Here is a 14,728-nt window from a genome sequence, read left to right on the forward strand (position 1 = left end):
CCTGTATTTTGATTTTTTTTTTTCTTTTCTCTCTTCAAGCTTGATCAACAGAAGGAATACATCTTGTAGTTTTTTTCCCCCTTACCTTTATGTAGTGTCAAAAAATAAATTGGCTCAAAGAATGGGAATGGATTACCCTAATCAAGGGCAGCTTTGCTCCTGCGACCAGTTATCGGTATAGGTAAGCCATCAAAGATAGGTTTGGCGATAGATGCAGTTGAAAGAGCTTGCAAGTCTGTTTTCAAACTCCATCCAGTTGGCCAGACTGTTGCTGAGTTATTCTTTTCCTGCTCCTTAAAGCTTGATGTACTTGAAGATTTATGCACAGTAGAAAGTCCATCAATCATTATAGATTCTCCCAGCCCTATTGGAATTGAATCTAAGGATCCTGACTCTGACTCAGAATGTAGCAGATTTCGGCTAGCTGATTTTGGCCTCATGGCTAAGCCTTTCCCTGTTGAAGGAGAGAAACCACTGGTCCCACCAGTGTTTTCTTCTTTCCATAGCTTTTCCGGGGTACCAGCTCCACTATCAACTTCAGGTTTCTGTCGTCTGCGGACAGATTTCTCATCTGACTTATCACCTCCTCCATCCCCAATTTCTACAAGAGGTACATACTCAGGCACTGCACTGTTCCCAGTGAGTAAACCAGGTGGCATATCTGACATTGGCGAGGCTTTGGGAAGCCAATCCTCTCTGAAATAATTTGAACCAGTAGATGAATATACTGCCATTTCTGTTCCTTCAGATGTACCCCTGGGATTTAAAGATTTGAGCCCATAATATTGCTGTAAGGTGGTCATTGTTGGTGACATGCTCTGTCGGGGAGCTTTCAGTCTCAGAGACTGGAAAGCTTCCTGCATACCCGATTGACCTATATGAGGAGGTCTCCTGTCTGGGCGATCATCCCTGCAAAATTAGTAAAAATGAGTTTTTTATATTCCTTGAAGTTTTCAAATTAAGTTGACTGGTCAGTGAAGTTAAGTAATAAAGAAACGAAGTAACCTTTAAGTAATATACTTACCACGTCAAGCTAATTGAACTCATTTATTCAAAAAGGAAGAAAGTTTCCAGAAAAGCATATTAAGTTCAAATAAGTCAACAAAATTTCAAATAGTAGCATTCAATTAAATGACAAAGTTACAGCATATTAAAGCAATGAAGCATCCAATAGGCTCCAGAACAAAACCAATAGACAATAAGTGGAGTCCAAAAAAGAATGCAAGCTGACACAAAGGCTAAAAAGTTCCCAAGAAGTGACATTAGAATATATAAGAGCAACACTATCTTGGCTGTGAAACGAAAATCATACAGACAGCAAGATGGAGCTCTGGCAACATCAACTTTTGGCTTCTAGGAAATAGTTCAGGCACTTGTATGGTCCAGCAAGGGAAATCTTTGCTTTGTTGTGAAGTGAATGGTGAATCATATGATCAATGAACTGTGGAGCTGAAAATTTTACATTTACAAATTTTTCTTGAAACATGTGTAAGAAATTCAACACAATCGAATAAAAAGGAAACATATCATGCCTTCAAACTCTAAAAGAAGTAGATTGTTCGACTACATAACATGCCAATGAATTGGCATTTAAAAAAAAAAAATCCATGTTTACATGCAAAAGCACTAAAGAAAAGAGGATTTTAATTATTGCAAGATCTAAGAAATAAAAGCATATTTGCACCCGAACTTGGCAGATCCATTAGGTTGACTAGATGATGGCAGATGTCGTCCTGGTAATGGAATCCGCAATACCTTCATTGCAAACATTTGAAGATCCGTGGCTAGCCCATTCATCCTTTTAATGTCAGCTACCTAAACCGTTACAAGAAATTTTTTATGAACTATTATAGATTAATACTTAAGCAATCAATAATCCATTCATCCAGTTCAAAGCATAAAAATATGACCATTTCAAAGAACAAAATGATATTTGAGAGTGAATTTAACAGAATAGATTCTTTTTCCTCCCTTTTCCACATTAAGTCCTCTTTTGTTCCCTTTCTTATTATCCAGTTCTCCAAACCCTTTAATTCCACTAATTAGCTAACATATCAGAGAAGTGTAAAACGAAGAACAAAAAGACAAATCGCTAATTGAATCGTTTCAAGTGACTCTTTCACTGCAGCTTAGTCATGCAAATATTAATTAACCATCCCCCTTCCCTGAAAAAAAGGAAAAATCAGACCACTTTGAGAAATTTTACAACATGCGCATAATCGATGCGAAATTGCTAATTGAATCGTTTCATATTATTCTTTCCTTTTTTTTTTTTTGGACAATAATCCAAGTGTTTCATTATATCAGCTTAGTCATGAAAATACCAATTAATCACCATCCTTCCAAAAAAACCAGATCGACTTTAAGAAGTTTAGCAAATTGAGCATAATATCTTTATCTTCGTCGTCAACGAACATAGCACTGCACAAGTTGCATGCTTTGGGGAGCAATTACCAGTACACAAATCATCAATAAAAATCCGGAAAATTTACAAGACTCTTCAAAATCACAAGGAAAATGCCCACTAAATTTGGAAACGAGCAATAGTACCTCAACGCCATACTTGATGGCCACACCGGCAAGAGTGTCAAATTTGGAAACCCGGTGCTCTATATAATTGAGCCCACCACCAACGGCCTCTCGGTTCTGCAAACCATTCGAGGGAGACATGAACTCCGATCGCCCACCACCGACACCAAGATCTACAATCTCAGGCAGGAAGGTTCAGAGACACAGACATACATGCACATAAAAGGGTGAGAGATGAGGGAAATGAAACGGGATCAATGCTAGAGGGGAAAATTTCCTCTAGTAGTGGAATTGAGCAGAGAAAATTTTGACTTCAGAAAAAGTAAAAGAGAGAAAAATGGAGAAATCGGAGAGAAGAATAATGGGATGAAACTGTGGTGGTGATGGTTTGGTAAAGAGGATTTGCCTCCCCTAAAAGTTTCTCCTCATGGATTTTGACTCGTTTCCACCACGCTGAATCTATTGCCTACGCCTGCTTTTATACTCTCTTTAGTTTTTTCTGCTGTTAATTAATAAGATTACAAAATATGAGAATCCTGTAATTTGCTTATGTAGATACGATAATGAAGGCAAATGATACCGAACCTAATTTTGAGAAATTTTTTCTCTTTTTTTCTCTCTCACAAGTTAAACTTTTTTTCAGATAATAATTTCTTTAAAAAAAACATATTTTTTTTTAAAAAAATAAAAAGTTGTATTGTTGGAGTTGAACCCATGAACATTGAACAATGTGGTGTATGCTCTAACATCTACAAGAAATAAATATGATTAATAATAATAATTAATAACAATTAACAATAAATTAAAATATACTTTTAATCTTTTAACTTTATATAAAGTTTTAATTTAATAATTTAATTTTATAAAATATATTTTTAATTTTTATCCATAATATTATTAATTTTAAATATTTTATGAATATTTAAAATTTTAATGTAAAAATTTATTAAAATAAAATTAATAATATTAGAGTTAAAAAACAAAAAACATGTTTCATAAAATTAAAAGATTAAAATAAAATATTATATAAAATTAAAAAATTAAATATATATTTTAACTTTACTAATAAATTGAAGTGATTGTGTCAGACATGAGTGACTAAGAATACAGCTTCATCTTCTTATGAGTTCTGCTGCTTGACGAATCAAAATTGTGAGTTAAATTATTATTATTATTATTAAGTTAACAATTTCGAAGGACCACTTCACCCCTTTTCATTTTGATAAGTATGAGTGAGGTTTTTTTATCTTGTTGTTTTCTTTTTTATTTGCTAACATAATTGTTTTTTTAGTTAAAAAAAAGTATGAGTAGGTTTTATCCAAGCAAAAAAATTCTCTCAAGGTATTGAGAGTAATAAATAATAGGTAGATATCTTCCAATGATATAAAAACTTATATAAAGATTGAGACTCGAACTCCCAATCACTTATGAAAAATTTTTAGGTAAATCTTAATATATTATCAATAAAAATATAATATTCAAATAACATTAAATGAAAATTGATTCTTTTATTAATGATAATTTAGAAACAAAAGGTAAGACATTAAATAAGCATTTTTTATAAGAATAAAGTTATTAAAAATAATGACATGTATTTTATTTGATTAAATTAATACATTTTTATTAAATGGACTATGGATAACATAATATATTGAATTTACCTAAAACTTTCTTACCATTTACTCAAATAACATGTCACTTCCTTGCACAGACCTATGCAATTTCTTGTTATTTTAGATTATATAAAATTTAAATTAGATCAATAATTATATCCATAAAAATAAAAGTCAAAATTAATTAAAACTCTACTTTGTATAATATTTGCAAAATTTATTTATTTTAAAAATGGTAAAACTTTATGTATGTTCCAAAAATAAAAATGCTCACATAATTCTGACTAAATTTGAAGAAAAATAATTTATTCTTTCTTGTTAAAATGATTTTGAAAAGAAAAAAAAGTCCGTGATGTATTAATTTCAACCTTGCAAATTTATGCCTAGTATCTTGCATTAATCAGTGTATCATATCTATACATACATACATACATACATACATACATACATATATATATATATATATAATAATATAATATAATATAAAATAAGCAATAAGACGTACAATCTTTTTTTTTCAAAATTATATTAAAATGCCTAGTTGCAATTTCTCTTGCCAGCTAGTCACAATCCTTTCTCCCTCTCATTTATAAATTACGTTTAATATTTTTAAAAAAGTAATGAAAATTTTAAAATGTATTAAATACTTTAAAAATTTTAATAAATTTTTAATTATGTCTATTAAATATTATATATACTTTAATAAAATATTTTCTTTCACCAAAATTTAATAAGGTGTAAAAGAAAAATTTTGTGATAAAAATTTAATTACATACTCCCCCATATTCAAATGTAAAAAAATTAATTAATTCACATAGTTTAAAAAGTTCACTAAGAATAATAATTATGTTTAAAATTAAAAAAATTAAACTAAAATATTTTTTCTTGATGAGAACTAAAATACTATTTTAATTAATTTTTAACATGTGAAAGAATCGAGTTTATCTTATGAAAATAAACTTTAACTTTATGAGAGACAATTTTTTTTTTTAAAAAAAGTGATAATGCTACTTAAAATTTGTAATTCTGTTGGTAAAAGAATAACGTAACACGTGACAGTTTCTTTGATAAAAAAAAAAAAGACAAATAAAGTGTCTTATAAAAATAAATCAAAAAAATTTCTAACTTTCTCCCTCTTATAAATAACACCCAAGCAAGTAAATATTAAGATAGCACAATGTTACTAATCCACTCAACTTGTAAGTTTGGCCTAGTGTCTTATAATTATGATCTTGTAACCTAATTGCATTTAAGCTTTTACTATGTAAGTGGAAGGTTAAAAGTTCAATTTCGTTTATAATTTTAATTTATTAGTAACTGTCCCTCTAATAAAAACAAGAAAAAAGGAAAAAAATAAATCAAACGGGGAAATGTAAAGCGCAGAGATGTACTATAGGTAACGTGTTTTTGGTTTAGAAAGGACGAAAGAGAGCACCGACACAACGGCGATTCCGAAACGCAGCCAAATTTGCGGGAAGCTTTATTTGGGACCACTTTTGATTGTAACACTTCCTAGCCATTCTTCATGGCGTCGGCAATATTTTTACAAGAGATTTTATTTTTATATTTCTGAGGATATTCCATATATGGCCAAATAAAAAGGAATTTTTTTTTTTGGTAGGAAAATAAAAAGGAATATTACTTTGGCTGTGTCAGTCATAAAACAGGGCCCACCATTCTTATGTCTCTCATGATTCTCCTGAATTTAATTTATTATTAAGTCTTACTGTCCTTTCTTTGTATGTTTGTTTATTATTTTCTTTAAATGCTACAAATTGACCCACTATTAAAACTTTTAACTTTAATACCAAACTAATTAAAGAATACAATTTTCTTATTAGTTAAACCAAACAATCAATAATTTTGTTATTAACTTATTGATCTTTTTGAACACATTTTTCTTATTAGTTTTGCATATAAGATTGAAATCAAAACACGGACATATGTTTACGTAGAATTTTGTTAGAAGAATTTCAAATAGGGATTATAAATGTGATTTGATTATTAATAGGTTAAAAAAATTTTGAAATTTCAGTTCAGCAGAATAAAATTAAAAATAATTTTAACTGTGGAAAAATTAAAGTAGACTTTATTTATTATTGTATAAAATTATTAGTTGTTAATTTTTTTACTTTACTTATTAATTTACTAATATTACTTGTAAATTACATCTGTTGTCAGACAAATAATAAAAGTAGTTATTTATTTTCTAACTTTACTTGTTAATTTACTAACATCAATTATAAATTACAAGATTTATCAATAATTTATAATTAATATTAATAAATTATAAAATATATTAGTAATTTACAATTGATATTAGTAAGTTAATAAGTTGAGTTAGCAATTCAATAACTAATATTGTTACTTTTGATTGAATAATTAATGTTAAATCTTATATAATTATAAGACTTGTTAATAATTTGTAGCTCATATTAATAAATTAAAAAGTGAAGTAAGAAAATTAAGGACTAATGATTATACATAATATGCAAAAGGTGTTTTTATATATATGAGATGTATAATTTTTTAAAATTCAATAATAATTAAGTCACATTTTTAATTTTTATTTAAAATTCTCTCTGTTTTTTTAATACCATTGAGAACCTAAAAATCTTATGGAGATGTATAATTTTGCGGCACAATGTTAGGAAAGTAAGTTGACTATCCTCTCCAAGATAATCGAAAGTTGGCAAGTAATTTGGGGGGAAAAAAGTCATCAAGCTAATAGGCGATAACCAAGTGTAGGTCTATACACAGTTTCGCTCGCCTTCCAACTTCAAAATCGGAACTAGAGTGTCCAACTTAAGGAACCGACTTCGCCGGATTTTAAAGCTGATGAATAAAATATATGAGATGAAATACTATATTATGAAAATTTAAGTTAACTCGCTCAATTGAATAAATAAATTATTAAATTAATATTTTAATTAATTTAATAAGATATTTTGTTTATGATCAATTTAATTATTATTTAACTATAATTTTAACTATTAATTATTAAATTAATATTTTAACTGCTTTAACGATAAATCTGTTCTTTAGTGTGTTGCTTTATGCTTGCCACAGGAAAGAGATGAAAGGGCGTAATCGTATTTTCATATTTGGTGGTCCAAGATGCTGGCAAACAGGATGTCAAGAACTCCATTTTATCCGGCAGGTTACAATGGTCCTGACACTCTGCTTCACGTAGCACGTGTTACGCAAGCGAGAAGAAAGAATGACGCATAGGATGGGTGGGCCCCTCCTAACAGTTTGGAATCAATTTCATGTAGAGTGAGGAAAATGAATTGATTCCGTGAACTAGCTCATTTAATTCATTAATTTTAATAAATTAAATTAAAAAATGATTTATTTTTGAAAATGAGCTAGCCTGAAAATGGACTAACCTGCAGGTTAAATAGTTTGACCCATAAGTTAGCTTATTTTTTTAAAAAAATTAATTTATTTTTTAATTAAAATATATCTTTTTATAAATCTACAATAATGATAATATTTCTCAAATCGATAATTTATTACTTTCAAATATGTTCTTTATATTTAAAAGATATAATGTAAATCTTTATTATAATTTGAAAATAAAATTTTTATTATTATTTGTAAATTGATGATTTCTTAGTTTTTATACAAATATTTTGAATATATATTATTTATTAATCTCATGACATCTATTGATTGAAATCACAAATATTAATTCATTAAAAAATAATATGAATTTATATTTAAATTTTATTTCTCAATGAGAAAGATAACATATCTAGATAAGAGGATGATTACCAGTAAAAATTTAGCAATTTTTTTAATATTTTGGCTTCATTTTTCTATTTGATTCTCAATCCATAGGAAGGAAATATAAATAATATTAAAATTACATTTAAATTTTTTGTAATACCAAAAATATTTTTAATTCTAATTCTTTTTCTTTTATCAATTTCTTATCCATTTCTAATATTTAAATTTACTTTTAGTGGGACATCTTAGTAGAAAAAAAAAGTTTGGATTTTAAATTTTTTTTGAAGTGCTGTGGCTTTTCAAGAATACATAATATACCACTTATATTTAGATAGGTGTTGAAAAAAATAAAACTTATTATGAGGGATTTGTCTAATAGAATTTAGAAGAATGATTTAATTTATATGTATATATATGATATGTTAATTATAAATTTTAAATTATTTAAAAAATTGCATTTTGTTGTCTAGCTAGTAGTCTCCCCAACTTGCTGGTGTGCGGGTTGGGTTGAACTTTTTCAACCCGCTAAAATTTTAACCTATACGAACTAGCCCATAATCCATTTACATAATTGTCTTGTCCTCTTTTCTAGAGTTGTTAACTTTTAAAAAAAAAAAATTGTTCTGCAAGTGTTGTAGTAAAAGTCGAATTTTGATCATGATTATATAGTTTATTTTATTTTAATTGAATTTTATAATTTAATAGATTATATATATTAATTTGTGTGTCAAAATTATTAATGAATGATTAAATTTTTTTTAAAAAAATACTTTTAAAATTTATAAAAAAAATTTGACTTAGTACTATTGACAACACCAAAAAAAAAATGATTTAAAAGAACGTTTACATTTTTATTATGTTTTATGAAAATTATTTAAAAGACATAATTTGATTATATAAATTTTAATAAAATATATAAAAGTTATAGTTTTATTTTTGTTAAAGTATATTTTTAGTTCTTTAATTTTACATAAAATTTTATTTTTATCTTTTAATTTTATAAAATATATTTTCAGTCATTTAACTCTAATATTATTAGTTTCATCAAAAAAAATTGCGTTGAATTTTTAAATATTAAAAAAATATTATTAAATGTTAACTTGTTAAGTTTAATTTTTTTAAAATAATAATGATTGGTAAAAAAATAATCATTTGAAACTAATGATGTTAGAATTAAGGATTAAAATTTACTTTAAAAAATTAAGGGATTACATTAAAACCTTATATAAAATTAGAGAATTAAAAATATATTTTAATTTTTTATTTTTTATTAAAAAAATTCAAAATTTCTAACATTTAAGGATTAACATATTTAATCAATCAAATAATAAGAGCCTGATCAAAAAACTACAGGAACTTAATTTAAAATTAAAAAAAATGGAAGGACCTGTATATCCCCCGCTTTTAAGGATTAACATATTGCTAAATGTTTTGTTGCCATCTCTCATAATTAATTTTTTTTTAAAATGAAGTAATCAATAATTTTCAAGTCATCCCTTACGCGCGCGCGCTTTTAAAAGACAGTAAAGTCGTTTCATAAGAAACCTTTTCAGAAAATTAAAGGACTTGAAACCTTCTGAACTGTAAACTTGGGCTATTTGATGATCTGTTATCATATGCCTATTTTGGGGTGTTTTTAGATCATTCTCCCACAATAATACTGCATAATTGAAAAACAAATAAGCATCAATATAGAACATATAATTTATAAGCACAGTTATGAGATTCCTAAACAACAAATTAAAAAAAATCATCTCAAAGAGAAGATAGAACAACAAAATAATATACGACTTATGCCACTGAAAATATGTACGCTGGATATTCTACAGAATGAAAGTCAAATATGCCTAACTGCCCCATGAAAAGTCATGATCCAGTGCCATTCAAATACTTAATAAAGTGAAGCAATATACTATCAACATCAAGCCTTTCAAATACTTGTCCAAAGAAAAAAAAAAAAAAGCCTTACAAATAATTATTTCCAACATTCTGTAAGGTAGCTGATTGGCAGTATTAGACTTAAGGGAATACTACTTAAAAGCCTAGTCACCAGCGGCGCAAGAGCCGATATGTGCGCGCGCGCGCTCTTCATGCACAATAATAAGAGAGAATGGAGAATGACAACTAAAGATTGTGGGTAGCAGCAACGTAGAATTCAATCTAAGTTGTGTTTAAGAACATTGTTCTTTAGGACTCTTCCACCACATACGCCAACTGAGAGTGTCAACTACTTAGAATTAAACTCCACTGTAATTTTTAATGATTTCACCATCAATTTCACTCCTCCAAATATTTTAAATCTATCTGAAGTTCTAACTATATTTCATATTTCATCTGATAAACTCTGCACCTCAACCTTTCACCTATACCAAGGTATGAATGTCATCTTTCTCTCACTCCTTCTTCATCTTCCCTTGATCCTTTATAATAGGCATGGGACATTGTATTAATGATAACTTCATATGTGAATTTTTGGGCTGCCAAAATATGCTTAATTTTTTTAAATATCTGATTGAAATGGCCTTGAATCAATCTCAAACCACATAAAACTATTTCTAATTATGACAATATTTTTTGAATTGACTAGGATTCCAATTATGTATAACTTTTTGGGATAGAATGGCATAGAGAAGATAGTTGGATTTAGGGCCAGCCTCCTTCCATGCTCATTCTAAGATAAGACAAAGCAACTAAGAGTAAAAACGAGCATGTTAGCTGTAATTACAATAATATACTAGCAGAATATAATGATCAAAGAACCTTAATGCATCGTTTTCTCCACCAATCTCCAAGCAGAAGTCTAGAATGCTTCAAGAGTTGTAAAGTTTGATTATATATGAACAAATAAAATTCTTCGATTATCTCTTAACTTCCTACTCATTATTATAACTTGATCATTTGTGGCTCAACTTCTCCCCAATTTTAATTTTCATCCTCATCTCTATCGCGAAGCTAAATTCTGGTCAAGCCACGTCCCATATTTTGAAAGTTTAAAATTTATTTCATTATACAGAATATTAATAAAGTATTCAAATGCTCAAATATTAAATTACAAACTTTTCTGCTTTACTTTCCCAACTTCCCATCCCTGTTTTCCATATAATTAATTGTCTTATTTAACTATGCATGTAATTTTCCCTATGATTAATAGGTGAATGGCCCAATTGATCAATCACTAGGCATTTGTTGCTTTGAGAGAATCCCAAAAAGTTTTTATTATGCTGCAACTTGGAGGGTTCGAGCTATGATTATAGGGATGTGTTCTTTATACTGCACTCCCAAGCTTCCATCCCCTTCGATTCCTTTCCAAGATCAAGATGATAATCTAGGATTTTGTTTTTGTTTTACTTTCAATTATGCCTAAACTATGTTTTTTTTTTTTTGTTTTCCTGCCCCTTTTTTTGTGGTTTGACGTTGTTCATTATAATTGTTTGTAGTTTCTTTAATAAATAAATATCATTGCCTTGGCCAAAAAGATTTAGAACTACTGTTTGTACTTAATTTTCCCCGTCTCATTTACAAATCAAATTTTGGCATTTGCAACTAATAAGACTCATTTATTACAGACTTTTCTATATTAATTAAGACCATTAATCATCTGTTATCAGCTAAAATTGCACACATATTGCATTAGAATTGAAAAATTGCCTAAGTATCTAGGTTTTATGTATTAGGAATATTTTGGTCTAAAAATAAAATTTTAAAAAAATGTATAAGAAAAATTGACAAAATATTCAAGTGAAGAAAAATAGTATTCAAATTAATTTTTACAAATTTATTTTAATTAGAGAGTGATTAAAAAAGTCAACACTCTATATTGACTTTCTCAAATGTGTTTATTTGACCTAATTTTAGATTTGAATTTGTGTGAAAATTTTGTATAATTTTCTGCAGCCAAATACTTAGATATTTTAATAAATTCTCCCTTTTAAATATGAATATAATGATGCACTTTAATTAAATTTTATGATGTCACATTTTATTAAATTGAATTATGTGTATTTTGTGACATAAGTGAGATGTGCACATGTGTATCAATTGAAAAAAGGAGGTTAAAGCTACAAGGAGTCAAATCTGATTCATTTTAGATGTGTTTTGACATTCATTGGGTGAAATAGATCTAATTAAATTGTGGATGAGGTATGAAATTAAGTTGATACACTTTAAAATTATCTACAAACTAATATGAAAATGCCACCTTGCAAGCCTCTTCCATTTGACTTGGGTCCATTTACAATTTTTTTTATTTTCTTTTGTTTTAATCAATTGGTGTTAAATTTATTATATTAAGTATGTTTAAGGATAGTATATTTTATCAAAATAGCTTAAATCATTTGATTAAATACTTCCTAAACTTTATATATCATGATCCATTTTCTAATCTTTTAGATGTGAGACTTTTTTATACACTCTAATATTTTTTCTATTGTATTTTTTTCTCTATATTTTCTTATTTTTTCTTCTTCTTGCCTATTTTTTTAGTCTCAGAGGTCTCAGGTCTATTCAATTTCTTTTCCTTTTTTTTCTTCTTCTCTCTTTCTTTTCTTTTTAAACTTCTTGTTGTATTTTTTTTTATCTTTCATTTCTTTCATTTTTTTCCTTTTTCTTTCTTTCTTTCTTTTTTGTCCCCCAATCGAATGGCTCATAATATCATGTTAGATTTATTATAATTGGGATCTGAATGGGAACATATTTTGCACGCCATTTCACTCATAATTCAGATCAAACACAACATTTTACAATTTCTCAAGGTTTTTACACAAGTTGCTAACTTTGTAGAAATGTTACTTATATTATTCCCTATAATTCCTTCTCTCTTTCTTGTCTAGTGATTCACCCAGACAGTGGCGGATTTAGGTTGAGTTAAGAGTGGGCAGATGCCCCGACTCAACTTGAAAAAAATTATAAATATGTATTATAACTTTTGAAAATTTGAACCGCTAGACTCAAAATAAAACATATTTTGAGTTTTTTAAAAAAATTAAGCCGTTAATATTTCACTTAATTCTAATTTTTTTAAGCTCTTAACCTGCTATTAAATTTAAATTTATACTTATATTTTTATTACTTTGGTAATATAAATTTATATTATTTTTTAATATTTTAATTTTTATTATTTTATATTTATGCGCTCACTGATTCAGGGTTTCACATTTGTCACCGTGCCTAGTCAATGGCTTTCGCTTCACCGGGGTTTGATATTAATTTTTCTGATATTTCGAATATTATTAATTCTTCTGTGAGTATTGTTTAACGATGTTTATATATCGAAAACGTGGATATATGTACATATCTTATTTATTTTTCTTTTATCTTATTAGTTGATACTAACAATATAGTTCCAAGTGGAATGGTGCATCTTTGTGAACGTAAGTTTATGTTTGACAAAGTTTAAAACAAAAACGGACATTATTTATGGACAATTTTGGTGAGATTTTTCAGTTTGGTTCTAATCAATATTGATCAGCTTTTCGAAACCCTTATTTATATTGCCTTATTTTACTTAATTTAATATGAAGATTGGAATTAAAATCAAAAGTATAAGGGAGGCAATAAAGTGGTCACATGAATTCAAGACTATTACACGTAAACATTGAGGTTAAATTAAGAAAATAAGATGCAATAATATAGTAATACATATAAATTGCTGGAAAAAAAACCAGTCAAAGCCAACCTGGAGCACAAGATACAAAATCATTTCTCAGTTTTTGTTAGCCATGGATCCAGCTATGCACATATTAAAGCCAAAAAAATGCCAATTTATACCACAAAAAGCGTCACATATATCACGCCAACTTAATTCTTTTGGAGTGTTATAATAGGCAGGGGGCATTTTTTTAATGGTAACTTCATATGTAAATTTTTGGACCGCCAACATATGCTTCAATTTTGAAGTATCAAATTTGTATCGTTCCCAATAATACTCAAACAACATAAAACTATTCCCAACTATGACAATGTTTTTTAACTGACTAGGATTCCAATTTGTCTGCAAGAGGTTTTCGTATAACTTTTTGGGACAAAATGGCATAAAGAATATAGTTGGATTTAGGGCTAACCTTCTTCCATGCTCATTAAAAGATAAGACCGAACAACCAAGAGCTTCCAAAATCCGACATTCTGTTGTAGAAAGGAGAGGGTCAAATACCTCTATGCTTCCAATCCATTTGAAATATTTTTGCATTAATATTGCAAAACTTAGCTGTATCCTGCTACTCTCTCTCGTTTCAAAAGAGCCAATACCATAAATTACCATATTCATCTTTGGTTTTGATCCCAAAACTATACGTAAATGTTCAGTAATTGGTGGAGTTTGAGCTTGATCTTGAAAATTTTGAAAAAATTCAGAGCTCTCGATTTTGTTTATATACCTTTCCATGGTTTGCATCAATGTTTTGTCTCGATTGAGGTCAACATTTGAATCTATTGGAGCCCATAATTTCTTGGGCAATTTCCTTTCTTGACTAGGAAGAATGTCCATCTCTTTATAGCTAACCTGTGGATGAAGAAATATACAGTGAGTATAGGAGCAACATAAATGATAGAGACAAATTACATTTAAAAATTAATTTTCCTAATGACAGTGAAGCCAACCGTGAGAATCAATAAATAAAATCAATCAATGAAAGTGCAAGAAAAGAATGAGCTATTTGTGAGGAAAAAGTTCAAACAGAGATTTGTAATGTATTATTAGAGCAAAAAGGATCATTATGTTAGTAGATGTAGGAGAATGATCAAAGAACCTTAATGAATCGCTTCTCCGTCAACCTCCGACTATAAATCTAGAATGCTTCAAGAGTTGTAAAGTTTGATTATAAATGAACAAATAAGCCTAGACGATACACACACACACA

The 14,728-nt window shown here is 28.1% G+C and overlaps 1 protein-coding gene across 1 annotated transcript; it reads right to left on the reverse strand.

The window, feature by feature from the left end:
- Window positions 1-7: 7 nt before the first annotated feature.
- On the reverse strand, window positions 8-2,995 carry LOC129298887 (uncharacterized). The gene is made up of 3 exons (XM_054937331.1): window positions 2,551-2,995; window positions 1,685-1,815; window positions 8-909 (listed from the first exon to the last, which is right to left on the reverse strand). The coding sequence occupies exons 1-3, from the start codon at window positions 2,668-2,670 to the stop codon at window positions 138-140; spliced, it is 1,023 nt and encodes a 340-aa protein (XP_054793306.1). The 5' UTR covers window positions 2,671-2,995; the 3' UTR covers window positions 8-137.
- Between the last annotated feature and the right edge of the window lie 11,733 nt (window positions 2,996-14,728).

This window comes from Prosopis cineraria, unplaced genomic scaffold (assembly GCF_029017545.1).
Source record: "Prosopis cineraria cultivar Desert tree isolate PC_DT_omini unplaced genomic scaffold, ASM2901754v1 PC951, whole genome shotgun sequence".
NCBI classification, from domain to species: Eukaryota; Viridiplantae; Streptophyta; class Magnoliopsida; order Fabales; family Fabaceae; genus Prosopis; species Prosopis cineraria.

Excerpts from the sequence above, each read along its gene's own strand:
- LOC129298887 (XM_054937331.1), bottom strand. The coding sequence starts at position 2,670 with ATGTCTCCCTCGAATGGTTTGCAGAACCGAGAGGCCGTTGGTGGTGGG. Across the intron at positions 1,816-2,550 it reads CCATCAAGTATGGCGTTGAG|GTAGCTGACATTAAAAGGAT; the intron begins GTACTATTGCTC and ends GTAACGGTTTAG. Across the intron at positions 910-1,684 it reads AATGGATCTGCCAAGTTCGG|GGATGATCGCCCAGACAGGA; the intron begins GTGCAAATATGC and ends CTAATTTTGCAG.